At 42.0% G+C, this 20,992-nt stretch overlaps 3 protein-coding genes across 5 annotated transcripts; 2 read left to right on the forward strand and 1 right to left on the reverse strand.

Annotated features, from left to right (window-relative positions):
- Positions 1-667: 667 nt before the first annotated feature.
- LOC117428548 (cocaine- and amphetamine-regulated transcript protein-like) lies at positions 668-2,706 on the forward strand. The gene is made up of 3 exons (XM_034047666.3): positions 668-928; positions 1,270-1,353; positions 2,512-2,706. The coding sequence occupies exons 1-3, from the start codon at positions 773-775 to the stop codon at positions 2,617-2,619; spliced, it is 348 nt and encodes a 115-aa protein (XP_033903557.1). The 5' UTR covers positions 668-772; the 3' UTR covers positions 2,620-2,706.
- A 7,255-nt stretch (positions 2,707-9,961) lies between these two features.
- Positions 9,962-14,287, reverse strand: LOC117429692 (CDKN2A-interacting protein-like). 3 transcript variants are annotated; one of them, XM_034901684.2, is made up of 4 exons: positions 14,126-14,287; positions 12,673-12,943; positions 12,197-12,303; positions 9,962-11,932 (listed from the first exon to the last, which is right to left on the reverse strand). In XM_034901684.2, the coding sequence occupies exons 1-4, from the start codon at positions 14,160-14,162 to the stop codon at positions 11,421-11,423; spliced, it is 927 nt and encodes a 308-aa protein (XP_034757575.2). In that variant the 5' UTR covers positions 14,163-14,287; the 3' UTR covers positions 9,962-11,420. The 3 variants fall into 3 exon arrangements, with proteins under 3 accessions (XP_034757575.2, XP_034757576.2, XP_058851352.1); XM_034901685.2 differs by having other exon boundaries at positions 9,963-11,932; positions 12,673-12,922; XM_058995369.1 differs by lacking the exon at positions 14,126-14,287 and adding an exon at positions 14,040-14,119 and having other exon boundaries at positions 9,963-11,932; positions 12,673-12,922.
- A 145-nt stretch (positions 14,288-14,432) lies between these two features.
- On the forward strand, positions 14,433-20,918 carry LOC117428467 (gamma-tubulin complex component 4). The gene is made up of 18 exons (XM_034047508.3): positions 14,433-14,637; positions 15,312-15,440; positions 15,758-15,880; positions 16,129-16,182; positions 16,490-16,546; positions 16,921-17,000; positions 17,130-17,331; positions 17,489-17,654; positions 17,881-18,005; positions 18,102-18,152; positions 18,244-18,349; positions 18,435-18,542; positions 18,651-18,795; positions 18,975-19,152; positions 19,243-19,377; positions 19,765-19,881; positions 20,257-20,396; positions 20,562-20,918. The coding sequence occupies exons 1-18, from the start codon at positions 14,560-14,562 to the stop codon at positions 20,572-20,574; spliced, it is 2,007 nt and encodes a 668-aa protein (XP_033903399.1). The 5' UTR covers positions 14,433-14,559; the 3' UTR covers positions 20,575-20,918.
- The last annotated feature ends 74 nt before the right edge of the window (positions 20,919-20,992 follow it).

A 20,992-nucleotide genomic window follows, 5' to 3' on the forward strand; every position in this document is an offset into this window, starting at 1 on the left:
TCAAACTCCTAGTTAGCTAACCACTTATGATCACAGAAGTCCTTGCTTACAGCAAACGTACATTAAGGACAATGGGTTACTACGACTTTTGTTCATAGGTTTACTTTACAAATGTGTTGTCTTTCATAACCTTCCTTTAGGACATCAGAAATAGCCAATGAACGAACATTATTACTTTTTCCTGCTTCGTAAATCACGCCTTAGTTGCGCCCAACATTTAATAGGAACAGGCTTCAATAATACCATTTCAATTATTAATATAAATTATGTTTGATATTAAATGAATATAAAACACAATTACATTTCAACCAATAATACAATATCTGGTAACAATCTCCCGAAGGCATGTGCATGTTTTCAATTTAAACATCACTCAGGATATAATTGGAACCATGAACAACAAACCATGTTGTTATGGTTTAGATATTTTTCTTGTCCTGTTCTCGAATGAATGACATTATGCACGTCTCGCGGTTTAGCCCGAAGATTAGAGAATTGCCAGCGGAATTAGAAATACATTATTTATATAAAGAAAATGAAAGAAAAAAAACTTCTTTCAACAAGTTTAACGACATGAGTCACCCATGCAATTTTCTTACGTCTTTAAAAAGGCATCAACATGATGGGAGGGGCGAGCAGATGCCTATGAACAAGAAGCATGTGGGAGAGATAAAAGCGACAGGACCTCGACACTGAGTATTTAAACACAGTCACTGATAAAGACGAACAGAACCACTTGCGTTGCTTGCACCCCGCTATCTTTGTCAGGACCATGGAGAATTCCCGACTGTGGTTGAGAGCCGTGGTCTGCTGTGTGCTGCTGTCCGTCACCTCTGGTGCTGAATCGAACGACTTGAACGACTTGGAGACGAGAGGGCTGACTGATTTTTATCGCAAAGATCCCAATCTCACAAACGAAAAACAACTTGTAAGTTCAACTTTTAAAAAGTGATGTTTTCAAAGGTTATTGAAGTTTTATTTGTATTTGTATTTATTTTTCAATTCTAGTTTAGTATTCTACTGGAATCTAACGACAAGGCGCAGATGGAAAACGACCTGTATACGCGAAACACAGTAGTTGCTCTTAACTAGTCAGACATTTAAGACAGACTTCGTGCTTTATTTAATTAAACACTCTCTGCGTTAATTAAAACACTTTGTAATGCATGCGAAAATACCAAATGAACGCAATCAACCAACCCAGCGTGTGGTGATTTAATATAACAACATTACATTACTTCAGTTTAACAACCACATATTTTTTGACAGCTGGGAGCTTTGCAAGAAGTTCTGGAAAAACTTCAGAGTAAAAGAGTCCCTGCATGGGAGAAGAAATTCGGACAAGTTCCTACGGTAACTATACCTGCATTGCTTTGTTATAGGGCAGGTGCAGCGAGGGGGAATCAATGCATTTCACAAGCTAAGGGCAGATTTGACTGGTATAATGTTATGTTTAACAAAATGCAATAAATAAACAGGCGGCGTATATATTTATTTAATCACTTACTTTTCTATTATGTGCTAGGGTTAATAACGTTTCTAGGTATATATTATATGCATGTATATATAGAAACAAACTTTCCCACGCATGTGAACAGAGCTCTTCGTTATAAGTTTAATGGAATGGTGGGGATCAGGAGGTTAGTCAGATCCCTAAGGTAGGGTTACCATATGGCTCCAAATTAACCGAACGCTTTGAGACAGATCGGGATTTCAAAATTCCCCCTACATTGAAAGTAATTCACGTATAAATCAGCTCCACCTTTGCTGAGATTAATCCTGCTGTGGTGGAATTGCTTGGGCGCAGCAAACAAGTCACACTGATCAGCTGCTTCTGATCAGATCTTAATGAACGAATAGCTCATTTATCGATAGAGCAACGAGATGATGATGCGATTGTATTTGCAGAATAATACTGGCGATTGAATTTTAACAAACAGAAAAAAATAGCGACTGGCTGCAATTCATTCTTAGTATAATACAATTATTTGACGCGCATGTGGGAATTTAAGCACCATTATTAATTGTAGCTAAGGATGGTTCATTTACACCTTCATTTATTTCAATTTAGGGGCAAGTTTGAAATCCCGTCTCACAGCGTACGTTTAATCTGGAGCCACATGGTAACCCTACCTAAGGACAAAATCAAGTGTATTGCATTTATACGTTATTTATATTGTTTCTGTGACCCCCGTACGTCTTTGAAAAGAGGGTGTTCTAGAACTATATGGTTGACTTTTATTTAGGTTCTATAAAGAACCATTCTTAGCAACAACACGATCATATGTACTGGGTTCAATATGAAACAAAATAGAACCATTATGGGTTCCGTAATTCGAAGCTAAGCCTCAACGCAAAACCTGCGTAGCCCTGTTTTCAAAGAGTTTACAAACCCTGTAGCTGTCTAACCCAGCACCAAATATTATTCGAGCGCTGTATTTCTTTGCTTTGTGTGCTGTTGACTGCTGTGTTTGTGAGATGTCCCTCTTTCTCTCTTTCTCTCTATCCTAGTGCGATGTGAGAGAGCAATGCGCCGTTAGAAAAGGAGCGCGGATCGGCAAGTTGTGTGACTGTCCGCGCGGGGCTATTTGCAATTTCTTTCTGTTGAAGTGCTTGTGAAGAACAGAAGCAAAACTAAAGTCTGTAGCAGATTATATATATATATATATATATATATATATATATATATATATATATATATATATATATAGCAATGAAAATAAAAATGAATACCTAAATACATCTATTTTTAGGATCCAAAACCAAAAGTTATCAAGAGAATGACACGGATTCAGTCATGAAAGACTGTTGGGACTTTAGCAGCTTCTAAAGATTCCTTGATATATTTTATTGTTTATTATATGTTTCCCTGACTAAAACAATGACATGCAAAATAAAAATAAAACAAAGTTATATCTTGTTTTGTAAAGTAGTCTGTGGTCACTTTATTCTGTGTGTGTCGTGGGTAAAAACCTAAAACACATTATAACTGAATTAGGTGCCATGAATTAATAAAGACTGGTAGGTTAAAATCTATTTAGGACATCCTCTTACAACCAGATATTTCAAAGATCACTTATTTTGGTGGCATTAACACAGTGCACAACATTAATACAAAAAAAGAAAAAAAAATCAGCCGAACCATCTTCAGGGCATGTAAACAAAGCAAACTGCCAACAAGGCTTGTGTTCCAGATACACAGCAGGGAATAGCAACAGCAACAATAACAGTTTAAGATGACATTGTGTCCTTTTGTGTCAAGGTGTATATATATATATATATATATATATATATATATATATATATATATATATATATATATATATATATATATATATATATATATATATATATATATGATTGAATGCAAGCAGGTCTTCAGCATTGAAGGATTCCAAATATGACCCTTCAGTGTTTTTGTGCCCCTCTGGTTTTATATTTGGCACATCATAACCAACTGTTAATCTTGTTTGTTATGCTTTTGCTTTGTCTGCTAATGGTTATTCATGGAGAAAAATAAGGGCTTCAGAAATTGCCCTAAGGAACCAATATAAGGCACAAACGCAGAGTAGCCTAAACTATGCCACAGTGCTGTTCTTTTTCAGAAGCACTTGTCAAAATAATTGATATTCATTAAATATATGACTATTTTGTGACGTACACAACATATTCGCTATAAGCTTGGAATTGTTAATGAATGATTTCAAATCTGGAACATAAAATAAACACAACTGAAGCATTGAGCTATTTGTCTACTGAAAAAAACAAACAGTGACTAGTTATTAGTATAAGTGCTATCTCCCATTGAATGACTCACTAGCAAATGGAAGCTGGAGCCCTGAGCCTGCCATTCAAAAGCAAAAAACAAAGTAGGTTCCTGTCACAATGCCAAGCGCACTTTCTCAAAAAAAGAAAAAGAGAATAATAATTAGTGATTTATTTTTCTGCCATTGTATACCATTCCCCCACATGGGGACAGGGCCTTGCTATTGCAGAAACGAGTGTGCAAACCTCTGGACTAAGCTGTACAAACATCTTCACTTGCATATCATAGGCTGTTAAACAGAACCCGGCCAACATGTGAAAGTGCACAGGTAGTGTGAGCTCGGGGCATATCTATTACGAACAAGTCAAATCTGGGTATAGCATTGTCATTTAAACAAAGATTTCTATTTACAGATAAGAATGAAACTTGTGTGTATATATATATATATATATATATATATATATATATATATATATATATATATATATATATGGGCTGGCCCAAAATAATCTGCATCTCTTGGTTCAAATTTTCTTTAACAAGCTATATACTTTACCATATACAATATACACAGTATAATAAACTACAGTGTGACCCCAAGCAGCAGAACTGTGTTTGAATAATCAGCATTGTTCACAAATAGACTTCCATTATCACTTAACGTCTGCAGTCATCACTAATGGATTGGAGTACACACCAGGCACTTTCCCAACACTGGGTAAAGAAGAATGATATCCCCACAGCCATCACTCTAAGACACTAACCCTGATTCCAGTATAAGGTTGCTCTCTGCTCTTCCACTTAAGACTAAATCTAGTGTTTCTAATTCATAGGATGTTTTTATACTTCTAATCACACCAACAGCAGCCAAAGTCTCATTGAATCTGACAGGAGTTGGTTTATCCTCTGTTGTGCCTCTGTCTCTGCGTCAAAGTGCACTGTTCCTTTGCCTCCCACTGCACTAAACCCTGCTGTAGGCTTTCTTTATTGTTGCTGTGCATCTGACAATATCTAACGTTAGGAAGAAAAAATCACTTAATTCAAAACATGATTTCTTCCCCCCTTTTTAGAAAACCATACCAAATAGATGAGGAAGGCCTTTTCTTCTTCTGCAGTCTTTCATGTGCTACCTTGGGAAATATCTTGAGAGACAGCTTTGGCATATTCAAAAAAAAAATGAAAGAAAGAAAAGCACTGATTTAAAATCTCTTTGGCAAACGCTGGAACAGCCATTCTGCAATTGGTGAGCTATGTGCCGCTTGAATGTTTGAGAACATTCAGTGTTTAAGAGGAAGTTAATGTTTCAGTACTTTAAGAAGAGGCCCCTGCAGGGTAAAGAGTGGAGGAAGGTCTGGCTCAATAAAAAATGCTGCTTTGCCAGCCTTCTCCTTTTCAACCCTCTTCTCCCTCTCACAGTTCCTAAGGCACACAGTAACTCTTAAAGAAGTTAATGGGATGTCATTTGCTTATGTGTGTGGGCAGTGTTCAGTGCTCCAGACACCTAACAGTTTTTGGGATGTGATTGCCCCATTGGGGAAAGGTCTGAGTCAGGTCATAACACTATGCAGGACATCTTGATCTGTAGGTGGCGCTGTGTGGTACTACAACATTAAGAATCGACAGGGATATCTCTGTTAAAGATGATAGAAAGGGTAGTTTTTATTTAAAAGCTGAATGTAAATAAAATACTTTTTTTTGACACAGCAGCAGTTACAACATAGCAGAGAGAAAGTCTGACTAAGAGGTGAAAGCTTTAAGCCAGCTTGTATTTTTATTCACTTTCCCTTCTGTGTAATTTAATCAGCAGTGTTGATAAAAAGCTTTTCACAAATTAGTATGCTCCCAGCGAAACTCTGTCTACCTTTGATCTGTATGTTCTCATGTTCTATTACGTAGCTGTGTTTCTGCTAATTTAAACAACTTTTAACTTGTTATGAATCTACATATTCATTCACAGCCTTTACTATCCTACCCATTAGCTTTATATCTGCCTGCCTGCCTGCCTGCCTGACTGTCTGTCTGTCTGTCTGATCAAGCTGTTTTTCTCAGTTTACACCTACATCTCCCTCTCTTGTTTCATGTATAATGAGGGTTGCGGTTGTGACACTCTGGTGCTAGAACTAGCCCAAGAAATAAAGTGGCTGACGTGCCAGTGACATCACCTGGTCCTGCACCAGCTCTGCCAGGGGGGCTTCCTGTCTTTCATGGCTACTGGTACCAAGCCGATAAAATGAGATTACCATTCCTGCCTCTTCGCATATCCATTGGGCAGCCTAGCCATCTGTTTGCTTTCATTTGAGGTTAGTTTTGTTTTTGACTTATTAAATAGGGGCCACTGTCATATTTTTAAGCAATGCTCAATGATCATCAGGTATTGAAACTCAAAAACTGAGGATACAGAACACATTATTATCCAGCCACAACTCATGTTGTATCGGTCCGAGCTATGAGAGGAATTCAAAAAGCTGCAGGCAGGATAAGATTTCCTTACATGTTCTTTCAACAAATACCCTGAGTTCAATGCACATGATCCCTTACCTCTGAAGTGGCTGGTTCCTATTGCCTTCCTCTGTAGACACTTTTCATCATCACAACTGTAAGGAAACTAATTTGACATCTGTAAATGAGTCCGCACAATACCAACTGCTATGTTAGTAAGTTTCCATTTATTGATTCAAGGATTCAAAAATGACATGCATATAACTTAAACATTATCATTAGACACAACAATGTTCGCCCACGCTACTCCACTACTCCGCTCGCTCCACTGGCTCCCGATCACCGCTCGCATCCAGTTCAAGACTCTTGTACTAGCCTACAGATGCCTTGACCAGACTGCACCCAGCTACCTCCAGACCCTCATCTCTCCCTACACCCCCACTCGACCTCTCCGCTCCGCCTGCACTAGAAGACTAGCTCTACCTCCGCTATGCTCCCCTGCCTCCAGAGCCCGCTCCTTCTCCACCCTTGCTCCGCAGAGGTGGAATGACCTTCCTACAGATGTCAGGACTGCCCAGTCCCTGACCACATTCCAGCGCCTCCTTAAGACTCACCTCTTCAAACAGCACCTGTAGAACTCCTCTGTTTGTATCCTGGGACACTATCACCCTTCATGTAAATGTGCTTTATTTTGCTCTTATCTGCCCCCTATTTTACTGCATTTAATCCTGTACTTCAGAATACTGTAATCTGCCAAGTGTTTAACCTGTAGTACTTTGTATTTAATCATATCCTGGTGTAACTATCACTATTATCTGCTGTATTATTGAATTGTGGTTTGTCACACTTTTACTTTGCTTGAACAAAAGTTATTGTATTTCTTGCTCTTATTGTATTACTTGTATTGTAACACTTGAAATGTATTTGCTTACGATTGTAAGTCGCCATGGATAAGGGCGTCTGCTAAGAAATAAATAATAATAATAATAATAACAATGTAGTATCTAGTTATGAACAGAAATCAGATAGCAATCAATTACCTAATGTTCTGGGAGAAGTGGTCCTGTCATCAGGAGAGGATTCTGTTCCAGATACATCTCTTCTACACAATGTCAAAAGTACCCCACTTTATCAATTCCTTATTCCTCTGTATCCTGAATTGGCTGAGTTGGAAAACATCCTCACTCAACTTTTTCCTTTGCAGCTGTGCTTGAGCACAGAGTTCTCAAGTGTGCTCACCATCTTTCTTTAACCTTCATTGACCTCACAGAAGCAGTGCAGCCCCCAATACAGACACCAGCGCGAGTGCTTATAATATGAATACCATATTGTTTCTGTTTTACTGATATTTGGAAATTCCTATACAGCATATAACAAATATAAACAAAACTGTGGAATCGACGCAACATTATGACGCAAAATATCAAGGTACAAAAAAAACGAAAGTACTAAAAATAATTCTTTATCAATATCAATTGAGCATTCCTAACTTTTTAAAAAGCATTCAGCCTTTTGCTGATTGTTAATGTGGTTGCTGATTTTTTGTGGTTGACATGGTCTTTTGGACTGCATCTATCTTACTTAATAAAGGCAACCGTTTCTGCAAATACTCCTGAATCTGTTCAAAGACACAGAAATACAGAGTAGGTGCTTGTAAATGGAATTGTCCCCTAGAATACCACGTCTAATAAAGCAGGAATTGCAACCAAGGAGCTTTGCTGCAAACTAAGTGCTGTTGACTGTGTATCTGCCTATTGGTCTAATCAAGCTGTGTGGTGCAATGTTTCATATAGCCATTTATCCAGAGTCTCAATCTGTCTTCTGGTTGATCTAGCCACTTGCTGTCAGAAGGAGGAACCTAAAATGCAGGCAGGATAGTGGGGGCTGTATGTTTAAGAAAACAGATCAGAAAATATTATTTCAGCAGAACGTTTTGCTGTGTTTTATACTACAGTATACACATCCATATTTAATACACTGTGATGCACATTCATGTCAAATCTAATACTTCAATAAACCCCGAGGCTACAGATTTGTCACTCATGGATTGTTTCTGTTTACGAAAAAATAAAAAACATGTTTACAAAACATTGCTAAATCAGATGCATGTTCCTCAGAGTAAAATCAAAAGCAAGTAATGATTTTCAGTCAGGTGTATTAAATGTTACTTTCTCTACATTTTAATATTGTCTTCATTCCGTTCCTGATCACTGAGAATGTTATAGTTTCTCGCTGCTTGAAGGAAGTCTCTAGTACCTTTGTGTGTGGGTGGGTGTGGTGTACACAGCATGCACAGTATAACAGCCTCCTGCAGGGATTGATGAAGGTTAAACAGAGATTGTGAAGCACACTGTGCTGAGCACAGCTGCAAGGTATGCTGCTGTCAAGACAAGGCTCTGAGCGGTGTGCAGGAATTTGACTGACCTTAATCAGAACACTGAAGCTTGCAAAAACCAAGTTCAGCTTCACCCAAACGTTTTGGTAAGATCTATAATACAGGCAGTAAGACAGTGCTAGCATCTCCGTACCTGAGCTTTCTCACACAACATTAAGCCACTGATCATTATATGACTTCTGTTTATAACTAGATGCCACATTTGTTGTGTCTAACGATAAATGCTTAAGCTGTACGTGCGTAACTTTTGAATATTGGAATCCACAAATGGAAATGCACTAACATAGCAATTAGTTTTGTGCACACTCAGTTGCTGACTTCAAATTAGTTTCCTTACACTCCCCCCTATTAGTATATAGTTATCTGGTCAGGAAAGTACAGCACTTTGATTTGTCAGGAAACAGGTCAACCTGTAGATGAAAAAAGTCACACCCTCACAGCACTGCTCTTGACATCTTCAAGATGGCAACAAGCACTTTGAAAGATGATTTCTTTTATTTGACAAACATTATACAAACTAAAGTGGGTCAGGGCTCTTCCTCTGATAATAAGAACTGCAGAAGAAAATGCTGGGAATTGCTAGAGAGTGAAGGCACACCACAGATCCAATACAAGCTTAATTCAAAGTTAGTCAACAGAGTGACTATACCTTGAAATGCTGCTGTGAAAACCCCATTAATAACTCAACAGGTATTTTGAACCCTGTGTGTGTAACAACATGAATACCAATATGTTGCCCATCAGCTGATGCTGCCACCTGCCAGCTTCCATCAATCTGCTGCTGAATATATTTCTGCACAACAGTACCAAGGAATTACCATCTGACTTGTCACCTTGTGCATGCAGTTACTACAGAATGAAACATTCACTGCTGCTGGACTTCATTCTGTTCATTAATAGCAATATTTTAAAAACAATCTCAGCTCTGTGACGGTCCGAAAAATACATCACTCTTAATATTAGCTGCCAGCACAAAGGTACAACCCGACAGCTCTCAGTAACATTAACAGGATTGGACAGCTCTATCTCCCATCAGAAAGCTAAAAGATCATGCCAAGGGATAGCAACACGTCTCCTGTCACCTTAAGTAAATTTAATGAGCTGGGGTTCAAAAGGTCTCATAAAGTGACAGCTTTAAACGCATTTATTAGGAGAATGCATCCAGTTTTGCTGCCTTTATAACTTCTACAAAGGTAGTTTGATGAAAGCCATCCTATCAGATTGGTTGCAAAATAAGTTTTCTTTAGTAATAACCAAAAACTTCAAAGACCCATATATATATATATATATATATATATATATATATATATATATATATATATATATATATATATAAAATCAACAGACAGAAACTTTAATCATTTTTTGTATTTTTTTATTTTAGAACTGGCAAATCTTCCCTATATTACCCTGCAAGCAAGCCTTAAGCCTTGGAGGTGCTGTCATTTGGAGCCGCTGACAATACGGAGCAGTTTTGGCCTCTAGACTTTTTTACTTTTTCTGTATTGGTTCTTAAGCTTGTGCCGCCTTCTAGTGGTGATTTTGTAGATTTACTACAGAGGTAAAACAAAATCCTAGGACAGTAAACAGGACCATGTGTCTTGAGTTAACACCAGATTAGATTACATTTGATCAATCAGACAGAAGCATCGTCACACATTGTTTGAAGGTCAGTGCATTTACCAAAATGCTGTTAATGCAAGCAGTTAAATGGCTGAAGCTAGATCTCTACCTGCTGATGTGTGTGTCCAAATATCTGCATGCTTTTAGTATCTGTGGCTGAAGCTGAACGCGTGTACCTTGGTAAACATACAGCCCAAGCATCCTTGAAGTTTAACACTCCTCCTCAAACTTTTATCTCACCTTTTATTTTAAAATGAAAGAGCGGTACACACACTGGTGGCTGCTTCCGATTAGTGTGCTCTGTTCAAGTGTGGCCAAGAGGCTCAGTGTGTACCCAAACAGAAACAAATCTGGAGGATTCATTTAAATATGTAAATAAAAAATAAAAAAGTAAAATAAATACATTCACACTGATAGTTGTTTTTTCTTAAACTAGTTCTTAAATTCACTCAAAATTAACTAGAAGTCTTACTGAAACATTTAAGCTAGAACAAAACAATTCTGAAGCACCAAATGGGGGAGATGTAGCTTATCCCAAATGACAGATGCCAATTTTGATTAAAAGAAAAAAAAACACACACACTTTATATTTCTCTGATTTTAAACATTCCCTCCCGTTGAGTTAAAACTTAAAACTGTCTTCACTTTTACATTAACAATAAAACTATAGCAAGTTTCTTGTCATTTACATGTTAAGATAAGCTGGGGAAACTTTCCTACGATGTTGGCGCTGAAATATCACTTAATACTTCACGGCGGTCATGAGTATTAAAAGTTGTCCAGTAAAGGACTAAGAGCCGACTGCAGTCTTCATTACACTTTCCACTGGTAAACAGGAAGGCATTACGTTTTAACCGAGCCTTTCACTTTAGTACTATTTGTTGATTTACACTTCCTGATGACTGCATTATTTCAGTTAAAGGGAATGTGAAATCAAAACTCTGCTTTCTCCTAGTCTGCTGTAAGTGTTCTGTGTGCAATAGATGGCAAGATATACAACCTGGCTGAAACTAGAACCTGGGAAAATCTAAACAGGATCAAGAAGAGTTACAAAGCATTACCAAATGCCTTGTATTCAGTTGCTGTGCCTCATAAGGGTAAGTGAGACCCAGGGAAGAGCCTGTATGCTCTTTGTAACTCTAGGTAGGTGTGTGTGCGTTTCCTGCTGTTCCAAAGGACTGGATTCTGCAGCTGTTGCTACTCTGGATCAAAGGGGTAGCTCAGCGCAGGGGGAAAGCTAGAGTTCCTCATTTGGTCGTCGTGCAGCACTAAATCCTCAACATCACGGCCACTGTACTTCCGGCGGAAGATCTTTACCGTGACCTTGCGGCTCTGGAAGAGCTTCAGAGCCTCTTTGGCTGCCATGGCCCTGGCACTGTCCTCTCCACGCCCGTAGCCGGTGCCCAGGTACACAGTTTGACAGCGCAGCTCACACACCAGCCCCCCCTGCTGGGCCCGACCTGCTGGCAGGTCTGGGATATCCTTCAGGGGCACAAAAACACAGCCCAGGCTGGCCTTGGCAGACTCCACGCAGGTCCGCAGGATCTCAAAGTGGTCTATGTTCGGCCCAAACCCCCCTGCTGATACCAGTTTCCAGGCAATTGCCTTGTACAGCCGGTTGAAGAAAGGCTGGTGCTCCTTGGGGGCCTGTAGTGTAGGCCCAGTTTTGGCTCTGTAACTAACTCCTGGTTTCGGCTTCTTGGAGGCATCTGTTAAAGAAGATGCAGAAATGTTTCTGTGGACAGTTTGTTATATCACTTGCTCTTATTGTATTACTTGTATTGTAACACTTGAAATGTATTCGCTTACGATTGTAAGTCGCCCTGGATAAGGGCGTCTGCTAAGAAATAAATAATAATCACTGATTTTTCTGTCCGTCTATGTACACACAATACTTGTGCTTGCTCAAGTCAGATACACAATGACAAATAAGACTCTCCCAGACACAAACACACACAGAGTTCCAACCTTACCTTTACTCATGCCCATTATCTCGTCTCTAGTCTTGTGGGTGGGAGCGTTCTGGACTGCAATCCCTTCTGCCATCTCGGTTATCTTGTCCATCACTGGCTGGGGGTACCTGTGAGCAAATCAAAATACACAAAGTAAACCACCCCTCATTTCTACTTGCTATATTTCTACTTTCTAGACTTTGATTCCCCCATGCATCTTTGTTAGCGCAGCATAGCCTAGTGGTAAGCAATAAGACTAAGCACATATGAACTGGAAACGCATTAAAAGGCACCCAGCTGAAGTTCCCAAACATGCCTTGCTCTTTCTCAGTGTCAATCAAACTCACTTACACACCTGATGTCAATTACAATTATAATTACAGCAGAATTGTTTTCTAAAATTGCAGTTACTAAAGTAATGATATTGTGTTCAATTACACTAAAAAGTAACAAACAACTACGTGCATTAACACGTCTGCTCTCTTTACTGTGCTCACCGGCAGCCCAGGAAGATGTGGTTAGCCCAGACCATGGAGAGCGAGATCAGCCGGTCCAGGCTGGGGCTGGGGCTGCCTGGCTGGATGGTGGGAAAGCCCTCCATGTTACGAAGGATGAACTCCCGTCGGGCGCTCCACTGCTTCTCTGTCTCGCTCTCCCCTGCCAGAGACTCCACCCACTGCGCCAGGTGAGGGTTCTGCTGGAGAAACTCTGACACGACATCGTCTCCGCTCCTGCCCTCCGCCATCACTGCAACAGAGGGGCTGTTAGCTACAACAAAAATACTTTTTTTTTATTATTAGCTAGAAGAAAAAAATCTATAGGAATGTGAAAAAAACATTATTGTTAACCTTTGATTCAAATGGGAATTTTTTTTTTTTTTTCCTGATCACTCATCATCATCATCTAGTGGAGAGATACTGGAACTGTGCGATTTAAAAAAAAACATATATAATGTCTTACAAATAGTGGTCACATTTCTAAATAAACACATTTTACTTTATTTATTTAAGGTGGTGTTCAATGTCTACATGCTGTACAAAACACAGTGTTTGCAGATATGGTAAATACTTCAAGGCAAGACGTCTGGTGGATTATGTTAAGCGAGCAGATAGTGAATGGCAATGGTTAATACAGCTTTTACAGAGTAGTCCTGAAATGAACCGATTACAGAGTCATATTGTAGAACACAAAATTCTACAGTACCGCTTTTGTAAGGCACCGTGCAACATGTAAACAGCATCGCAGTTTAAACAACAATAAAAAGTTTACTTCGACACACTGTAATGTGTTACTTATAAATGTGTTTACATGTAAACCTAGACCATCTCCAATGGTATCACGAATCACATACCCACTGTACATATACCTGTGTAATAATAAATCACAACGATTCGTTCTTTTAGCAGCTTTGTTTAAGACACACAGACACCACAAAAAGTGTAGCTTTCCATTATGTCATGAATAAATGACAATGAAGTTAATTGATACAGTAGCTCTGTGTATACCGCGTTGCTTGTACATAGGTAAAGCAATGAACAGGTTTTTAATACTTTGCTCCCGACCACCGGACAAGGCCTGCAGTACTAACACATAATATACAACACCGGGCTTTCCAAGGTTCCAACACCGAGTCTATCTAACCGACTTTCCGAGTCTCCTGGGTCATAGATTGCGCATGGGTGGCAAGAACTTGAGAAAAATTATTTATTTATTTAGTTATTTATTTTAAAACGACATTCGTGTGTTGTGTCTACACAAACATCGCTATATCTGGGCCGATGCGAGATAAAGTAAGGCCAAGCTAACTTTTCTTTAATATTTCGCTTCCTACATCACTATGAGTTGTAGAATAACAGACACTGACCTCCATTCATGAAAAAAAAAAATCAATTTCACCAAGAAAAGTAAACTATTTAGTTTAACGTGGACAAAAGCTGATACAGTACTAACCTGACTTCCCGAAGTGTAGGACTACATCTCCCGTCATGCTATGAAGGTAAATCGTAACTGGACTACATCTCCCGTAGACACATTACTGTAGTCAAGTTACATTTAACAAAAACTTTATTAACAATAAGAGAAAACAAACCCGGCATTTGTAGTATTTATTTTATCAATGTGTTTTAGTTAACATGAGTGCAGTATTTTAACCTAAAAATCTATGAATCTTTTAAGGGAGGGGACTACTGCTCCCACACACCCTGCTCTGGAGAAGAAGAAAAAAACTGCAAGTCCCATGGTGCAACGGGATGTTGCTATGCAGCATCATCTTGCTGCGGCGGCAGATTTGGCGGTGCTGTTGTAAATACTACACCGAAAGAAGTAGTTGCCGATCATCATATGTCGTATGATTTGGGGGCTGTCAGCAGAGACGGGGTGTCACGATGATTCACGAACTGCTGTTGGCTCTAAGCGGGTACCCTGGAACTATCTTCACGTGCAATAAACGGACAGGTTTACAGGTAAATGGTATCAATACTACCCTGAAATGGTTTCTGATGATCATGACAGCTCGAACAAAACACTTACAGAATAGCAGAGCACACAGATCGTTAAGCAAAACAGGGATGCATTTAAGCGTGAGTCTGTGTAAATAATGAGCGATTGCACAAAAACAGTACGAACACCCGATCGTCAAGTATGATTCTGCAGACAGTAGTAGTTTCTGCGGCATGCATGGTACAGATTGGTATGGTAATCTAACTTCTGCAGATATAATAGTACAGATAGTTTATACCCAATAATCAAGGTGTGGAATTGAGAGCTTCCTAAAAAACGAGGGAATATACTGGAGCACATTTAGAGCTTTTACAATGTGTTCGATGGAGACATGGGTCTCCAGTACTGCTAATCCACAGCCTATCATGCAGATGAACATTTCTGATAAAGAAAACATTTGAAAGAAAAAAAAAAAAGAAAACTCCCAGATCATTAGAAATCAATGCAGTCCAGGTCATTGGATGCCAGACCTGATACTGAGGTAGTGACTTAAGACCAGATTAACACTGGAGAAATATCACTGTCTGTATGCAGTCTACATTGTATGTGTCATTCTTTCAAACCTTCTTTAAAAAAAACTCCTGCGTTAAAAGCTTTGTCAATCATGCCCATAATCACACTCTCGCTCCTCGTTCAGGTGTCCCAGGATCTACCTTTCCTCCATCCCAGTGAAACCAGTGTGCTGAACCGTCTGTGCAAACTGGGAACGGACTACATCCGCTTCACTGAGTTCATTGAGCAGCACACGGGTCATGTGCACCAGCAGGTGAGCCACTCCACTCTCATTAACAACTCCCTTGCAATTCCTTTATGATGTTTTCCACACTTAGCCTAATTTGTATTAGGTGTAGTCCGTTTATCATGCCACAACACTGTAGATTCCCTTCCTGTGCAGAAGCTATTAGGATCCCACCTGACAACACTTTATGTTTCAGGAAGGGTCCACAGGGAGTGAATCTACAATGGCGTCAACACGATAATACCTTCTACAAAAAAATGATAAGGGCCTTGCAAGAACATTGTTATGCTAATCAGAGATTACATTTTTTTTTTGAAGTCTGTTCTCTTGCTACTGTTCCATAGGAGCACCATGGTGCCCAGCCAAGCCAGTCCGGACTCCATGGGATTTACCTGCGAGCCTTCTGCACAGGACTGGACTCCATGCTGCAGCCCTACCGCCAGGCCCTGCTGGATCTCGAGCAGGAGGTAGGGGGCGCCATCCAGCACCAACATCCACACACCCCTGCACTAGGCTTACACTGCCTCCCAAATCCTCAGCTCTAACCACGAGACCACACTGCCTTCCAGCCCCTTGGTTCTAACCACTAGACCATACTGGCACGTAGAAATGCTGCTCTTACACAGAAGCCTTCCCCACCACCTAGAGCACATTCTATTTGTTTGAAATGCTTGACTTCTCTGTAATAGAATATGTATTTTTTTATTTGTTTCAGTTCCTCGCAGATCCACATCTCTCAATCTCTCACGTCAATTACATGCTTGAACAGGTAATACACAGAACCCTGATGCTCACTCTGATTTATTTATCTATTTAAAAATGTCATCCCCAGTGCCTAAAAGCACATTAGTCCTAATTGAAGGTGTTATTTTGATCGGTACAAGAATGACCCATTAAGGTTGGAAACGGCAGTTTGTAATCAATAAAAACATTTTTTTTTTTTTGATAAGGTGATTTTTGATAAATGATTTCAGAAAGTGTTTGGTTTCTTCGGTTTCAGGATGTTGTGCTTGTGTGATCATTGTTAGCAGTGTGGTGTTGCCGTGTTCATTCGCATGCTGTTTGTTGTGGTTCAGTTTCAGCTGCTGTTTCCCTCTGTGATGGTGGTGGTGGAGTACATTAAATCTCAGAAGGTAAGGACTGCAACCCCCGATCACACCCACCTCCAGGCAGGGCTGGGGTCAGTTCCATTTCCTTTTTTAAGTCGATTGCCAATTCCAGTTCCAGTTCCAGTTCCAGTTCCAATTCCAATGTATTCATTTGAAACAATGTAATTGACTAACAGTGACTTCAATGCAAGTAATCGGTTGCCACTGTGAGAAGCTCATTTTAACAGAATACTGCTAATTGCAGTTTTGATCGATGATGTGTTGGAATTGATTAAAAGGAAATGGGAACTGGAAATTGATTTTAAAAAGGAATTGGAAATGAAACAACAGGAATTGACCCCAACCCTGCTAATGATAACGCTGTCGTCTCACTCTCGCTTTCACTGTCTGTGGTGCAGATCCACGGCTGTCAGATCCTGGAGACAGTGTACAAGCACAGCTGTGGGGGGCTGCCACCAGTGCGCATGGCTCTGGAGAAGTGAGTACCCCCTCCCTTTAATACCCCTCCTCAAAGAAAACCAAGATCCCACTGCCGGTCCCTCATTGTTCCGATACTGCGTGTAGAATTCAGTGTGTCGCAGTGTAACGTGCTCCCCTTGCTCTGCAGGATCCTGGCAGTGTGTCACGGGGTGATGTACAAGCAGCTGGCTGCCTGGATGCTGCACGGCCTGCTGCTGGACCAGAGCGAGGAGTTCTTTGTGAAGCAGGGCCCCAGTGCGGGGGGAGGGCCCCCGGCCCCTGAGGAGGATGATGAGGACCTGGGAATTGGGGGGCTGAGTGGGAAGCAGCTCCGAGAACTGCAGGACCTGGTGAGGCATGAAAGAAGGAAGGGGAAACCTGAGAACCAACCCCTAACTACTCCCCTCTGTTTGAGATACCACCTAGACCACTTCCCCTGACAGACCCAGTCTGTATCCCCTCCCTGCACTGCCCCTAACCCCCCTCCCCCTTTCTCTGTCTGCACAGCGGCTGATTGAGGAGGAGAACATGTTGGCCCCGTCTCTCCAGCAGTTCTCCCTGCGCGCTGAGATGCTGCCCTCCTACATCCCCGCCCGCGTCGCTGAGAAGATCCTCTTCGTGGGGGAGTCCGTCCAGATGTTCGAGAACCAGAACCAGAACCCATCCCGCTCCGGTGAGACCCACACACGCGCACGCGCACACACACACACACACACACACAGAAAGAAGCTCAAAGCACTTTAGAGAACTTAATCACACACCCCAACAAACCACTTGAGTGAGAGCCAGATTCTGAAACACTACGTGACTGTCACATTCTCGCTCTCTCCCGGCTCCATTCTGAAACATTGTTCTCTCTTTCCTGTTGTTTTACTGTCTCTCTCTGGCTCCCCCTGCAGGCTCGATCCTGAAGCACCAGGAGGACCTGTTTGCCGCGGAGCTCCACCGCCTCAAGCAGCAGCCGCTCTTCAGCCTAGTGGACTTTGAGAACCTCATCGACGGCATCCGGAGCACGGTGGCCGAGGTATCTGTTAGCACCGCTAACTGCAAAAAATCTGATACCATCAGTAAAAAAATCATATGCGCATGCAAGAGACCCACACTGTACTTCTCTCTGCAGCACCTCTGGACCCTGATGGTGGAGGAGGCTGGTCTCTTGGGGCAGCTGAAGGTAAGAGTGGAGGTCATGGGGAGGGGGTGATCTCTGGTTGGGTATGTTGTTGTGTAGACTGTGGGGTGACCCTGTCTGAGTTTTGTTACAGATCGTAAAGGATTTCTACCTGCTGGGGCGTGGCGAGCTCTTCCAAGTCTTCATTGACCAGGCCCAGCACATGCTGAAGACTCCGCCCACTGCCGTCACTGAGCATGGTAAGGGCTTTCCAGGGGGACTGGTTTCTCAGCAGTGGTGGGGTGTGTATTTCCCGCTGTAATAATGGTACTCCCCTGCCTCTAGATGTGAATGTGGCGTTTCAGCAGTCAGCTCACAAGGTACTGCTGGACGATGATAATCTGTTGCCTCTGCTGCACCTCACCATCGACTATCAGGGGAAGGAGCCCAAAGGTACAGCTCTTCACTGCTGGTGTCGTCCATTTCAGTGGATTCAAAAGCATTTTATACTGTGCGTACTTTTCAAACAGAGTTGAGGAATTGATCCTGTTTGCGTTGCAGAGGCTGCTGGGAGCCGGGAGGGTGTGACTCCTCCTCGAGACCCCTCCCCCCGAGAAGCCCCTCCCTCTGGCTGGGCAGCGCTGGGATTGGCCTACAAGGTGCAGTGGCCTCTCCACATTCTGTTCACCCCTGCCGTGCTGGAGAAGTGAGTCTCTACATCTCTAAATATCTCTCTCTGTTAGAGAGCATTTACCTGGCACACACACACACACCTCGATTGCTCAGGTTCAACATAGTTTTCTCGTAGCTGCTTAGTCTGTGTCTCTCACTGGATGTAGATATCTGGTTTTTCTCTTTCCACACTGTCCTCTCTGTCTCTCTCAGGTACAACGTGATGTTCCGGTACCTGCTGAGTGTGCGTCGGGTTCAGTCGGAGCTGCAACACTGCTGGGCTCTGCAGATGCAGCGGAAACATCTGAAATCAAACCTCTCCGACGCCATCAAGTGGAGACTACGCAACCACATGGCCTTCCTGGTGGACAACCTGCAGTATTACCTGCAGGTAAGCAGAGCGTTGCTGCCTGCTGGTTAATCAGCACATCCTTCGTGCCTGCACTTCCCCTGCAGTGACTGGATTTCCTGTCTGTTTCAGGTAGACGTGTTGGAGTCCCAGTTTTCCCAGCTCCTCCAGCAGATCAACTCCACCCGTGACTTTGAGAGCATTCGACTGGCGCACGACCACTTCCTTAGCAACCTGCTGGCCCAGTCCTTCATCCTGCTCAAACCGGTGACTACCATCCGTCCAGTCACAGCATCCTATCCCATTGTTTCACTCCATTTCCACTCCAAGTCTAGGTAGTTTACCTTCCCTAACTGCTGCTACCTCCGCTCTGCCAGCTCTCTTCCTGAGCACTCGGACAATGTTTTGCACTCATCCTCCTCTGTGCCAGCTCTCTTCCCGATCACTCCGGACCATGTTTTGCACTCATCCTCCTCTGTGCCCGCTCTTTTCCCAAGCACTCGGACCATGTTTTGAACTCATCCTCCTCTGTGCCAGCTCTCTTCCCGATCACTCCGGACCATGTTTTGCACTCATCCTCCTCTCTGCCAGCTCTCTTCCAGAGCACTCGGACCATGTTTTGCACTCATCCCTCTCTCTCGCTGTGCTCTGCAGGTGTTTCACTGTCTGAATGAGATCTTGGAGCTGTGCCACAGTTTCTGCTCGCTGGTCAGTCAGAATCTGGGTCCGCTGGACGAGAGGGGCACGGCTCAGCTGGACATCCTGGTCAAGGTAACGCGATGTCTCAGGTCACACTGGCAACAGGCTGTAGAGTAAAACTGATCCCTACAGTAAAAACAAATCTAAATTTACCATACAAATAATTAATTACCTGACCACAACCAATGCTTGATCAATACATAATCATCCCACGCAACAATTATGTAGTGGATGTATTACAAATATTTTATTGCTTGACATGTGCTTTTGAAAGATAAGTACTTAATCATATCGCACCTACTAACAGAAAACAACCCAACTAATAGCAGAAACATTTGGAGCAGTAGTGGATTCCACTTGCACACAATGTTTTGTCCAAAACTTCTCCCTTGATACAGGATGACCTCTATATAAAATAAGGGGATTTGAACTCCTTTCTCCTCTCAGGGGTTCAGCCGGCAGTCTTCGCTGCTCTTCAAGATCCTGTCCAGCGTGAGGAACCATCAGATCAACTCAGACCTGGCCCAGCTTCTGCTACGCCTCGACTACAACAAGTACTACACCCAGGCAGGGGGTACGCTCGGCAGGTATGGGGACGCCATAGTCACTTCAAGCGCAGAGCCTCCTGACAGCCTAGTTGTTAATCACCACTCCAGAGCATTACCTCCCCTTCTCTTGTTAATTAAGCTCTAGAAATAAACCAGCCTCTGCTGCTCTAAACTTTCTTCAACCTTGAATTTGTCTCTTTGCAGCTTCGGACTGTGAGCCCCCTTGCGCTTCAGAGGGACCTGCCACTCAGAAGGTGCTGCACAGGCACCGCAAGCTTCTCAACACTGCCTGGAGGGCCAGGCCTCTTCATAGGGGTATTTCAGTTCCCATGCCCCTCTAAAGAGACTGGCCATAGAAAGGTACTAAACTACATGTTTACGAATAGGACTGACCTTGACTGGCCAGTCGAAACGAGACCCGGAATTGAAAGACTTTGTATCTCATTGATAATCCACAAAACCTGTCTGTGGTTCCCAGCAGTTGTGTGGTGTCTCATGTATAGCTGTATATAAACCTGCCTTCCCTGTACAAAGATCTGCAATAAAACAGAGTGCACGTCACTTGCTGGTGACTTCTTTCTGTTGTTCTGTGAGCAGCTGTACACATAAGCAGGACTTCACTAGGATATAACTGT

This window comes from Acipenser ruthenus, chromosome 21, assembly GCF_902713425.1.
Source record: "Acipenser ruthenus chromosome 21, fAciRut3.2 maternal haplotype, whole genome shotgun sequence".
NCBI classification, from domain to species: Eukaryota; Metazoa; Chordata; class Actinopteri; order Acipenseriformes; family Acipenseridae; genus Acipenser; species Acipenser ruthenus.

Bases quoted from the DNA above. Each gene is read 5' to 3' on its own strand.
- LOC117428548 (XM_034047666.3), top strand. From the start codon at position 773: ATGGAGAATTCCCGACTGTGGTTGAGAGCCGTGGTCTGCTGTGTGCTG. The intron at 929-1,269 runs GTAAGTTCAACT...ATTTTTTGACAG, and splicing joins TCACAAACGAAAAACAACTT to CTGGGAGCTTTGCAAGAAGT. The intron at 1,354-2,511 runs GTAACTATACCT...TCTCTATCCTAG, and splicing joins AATTCGGACAAGTTCCTACG to TGCGATGTGAGAGAGCAATG.
- LOC117429692 (XM_034901684.2), bottom strand. From the start codon at position 14,162: ATGACGGGAGATGTAGTCCTACACTTCGGGAAGTCAG. The intron at 12,944-14,125 runs GTTAGTACTGTA...TTTTTGTTGTAG, and splicing joins CCTACACTTCGGGAAGTCAG to CTAACAGCCCCTCTGTTGCA. The intron at 11,933-12,196 runs GTAAGGTTGGAA...CTTCTTTAACAG, and splicing joins GATAATGGGCATGAGTAAAG to ATGCCTCCAAGAAGCCGAAA.
- LOC117428467 (XM_034047508.3), top strand. From the start codon at position 14,560: ATGATTCACGAACTGCTGTTGGCTCTAAGCGGGTACCCTGGAACTATC. The intron at 14,638-15,311 runs GTAAATGGTATC...CTCCTCGTTCAG, and splicing joins ATAAACGGACAGGTTTACAG to GTGTCCCAGGATCTACCTTT. The intron at 18,796-18,974 runs GTGAGTCTCTAC...TGTCTCTCTCAG, and splicing joins ACCCCTGCCGTGCTGGAGAA to GTACAACGTGATGTTCCGGT.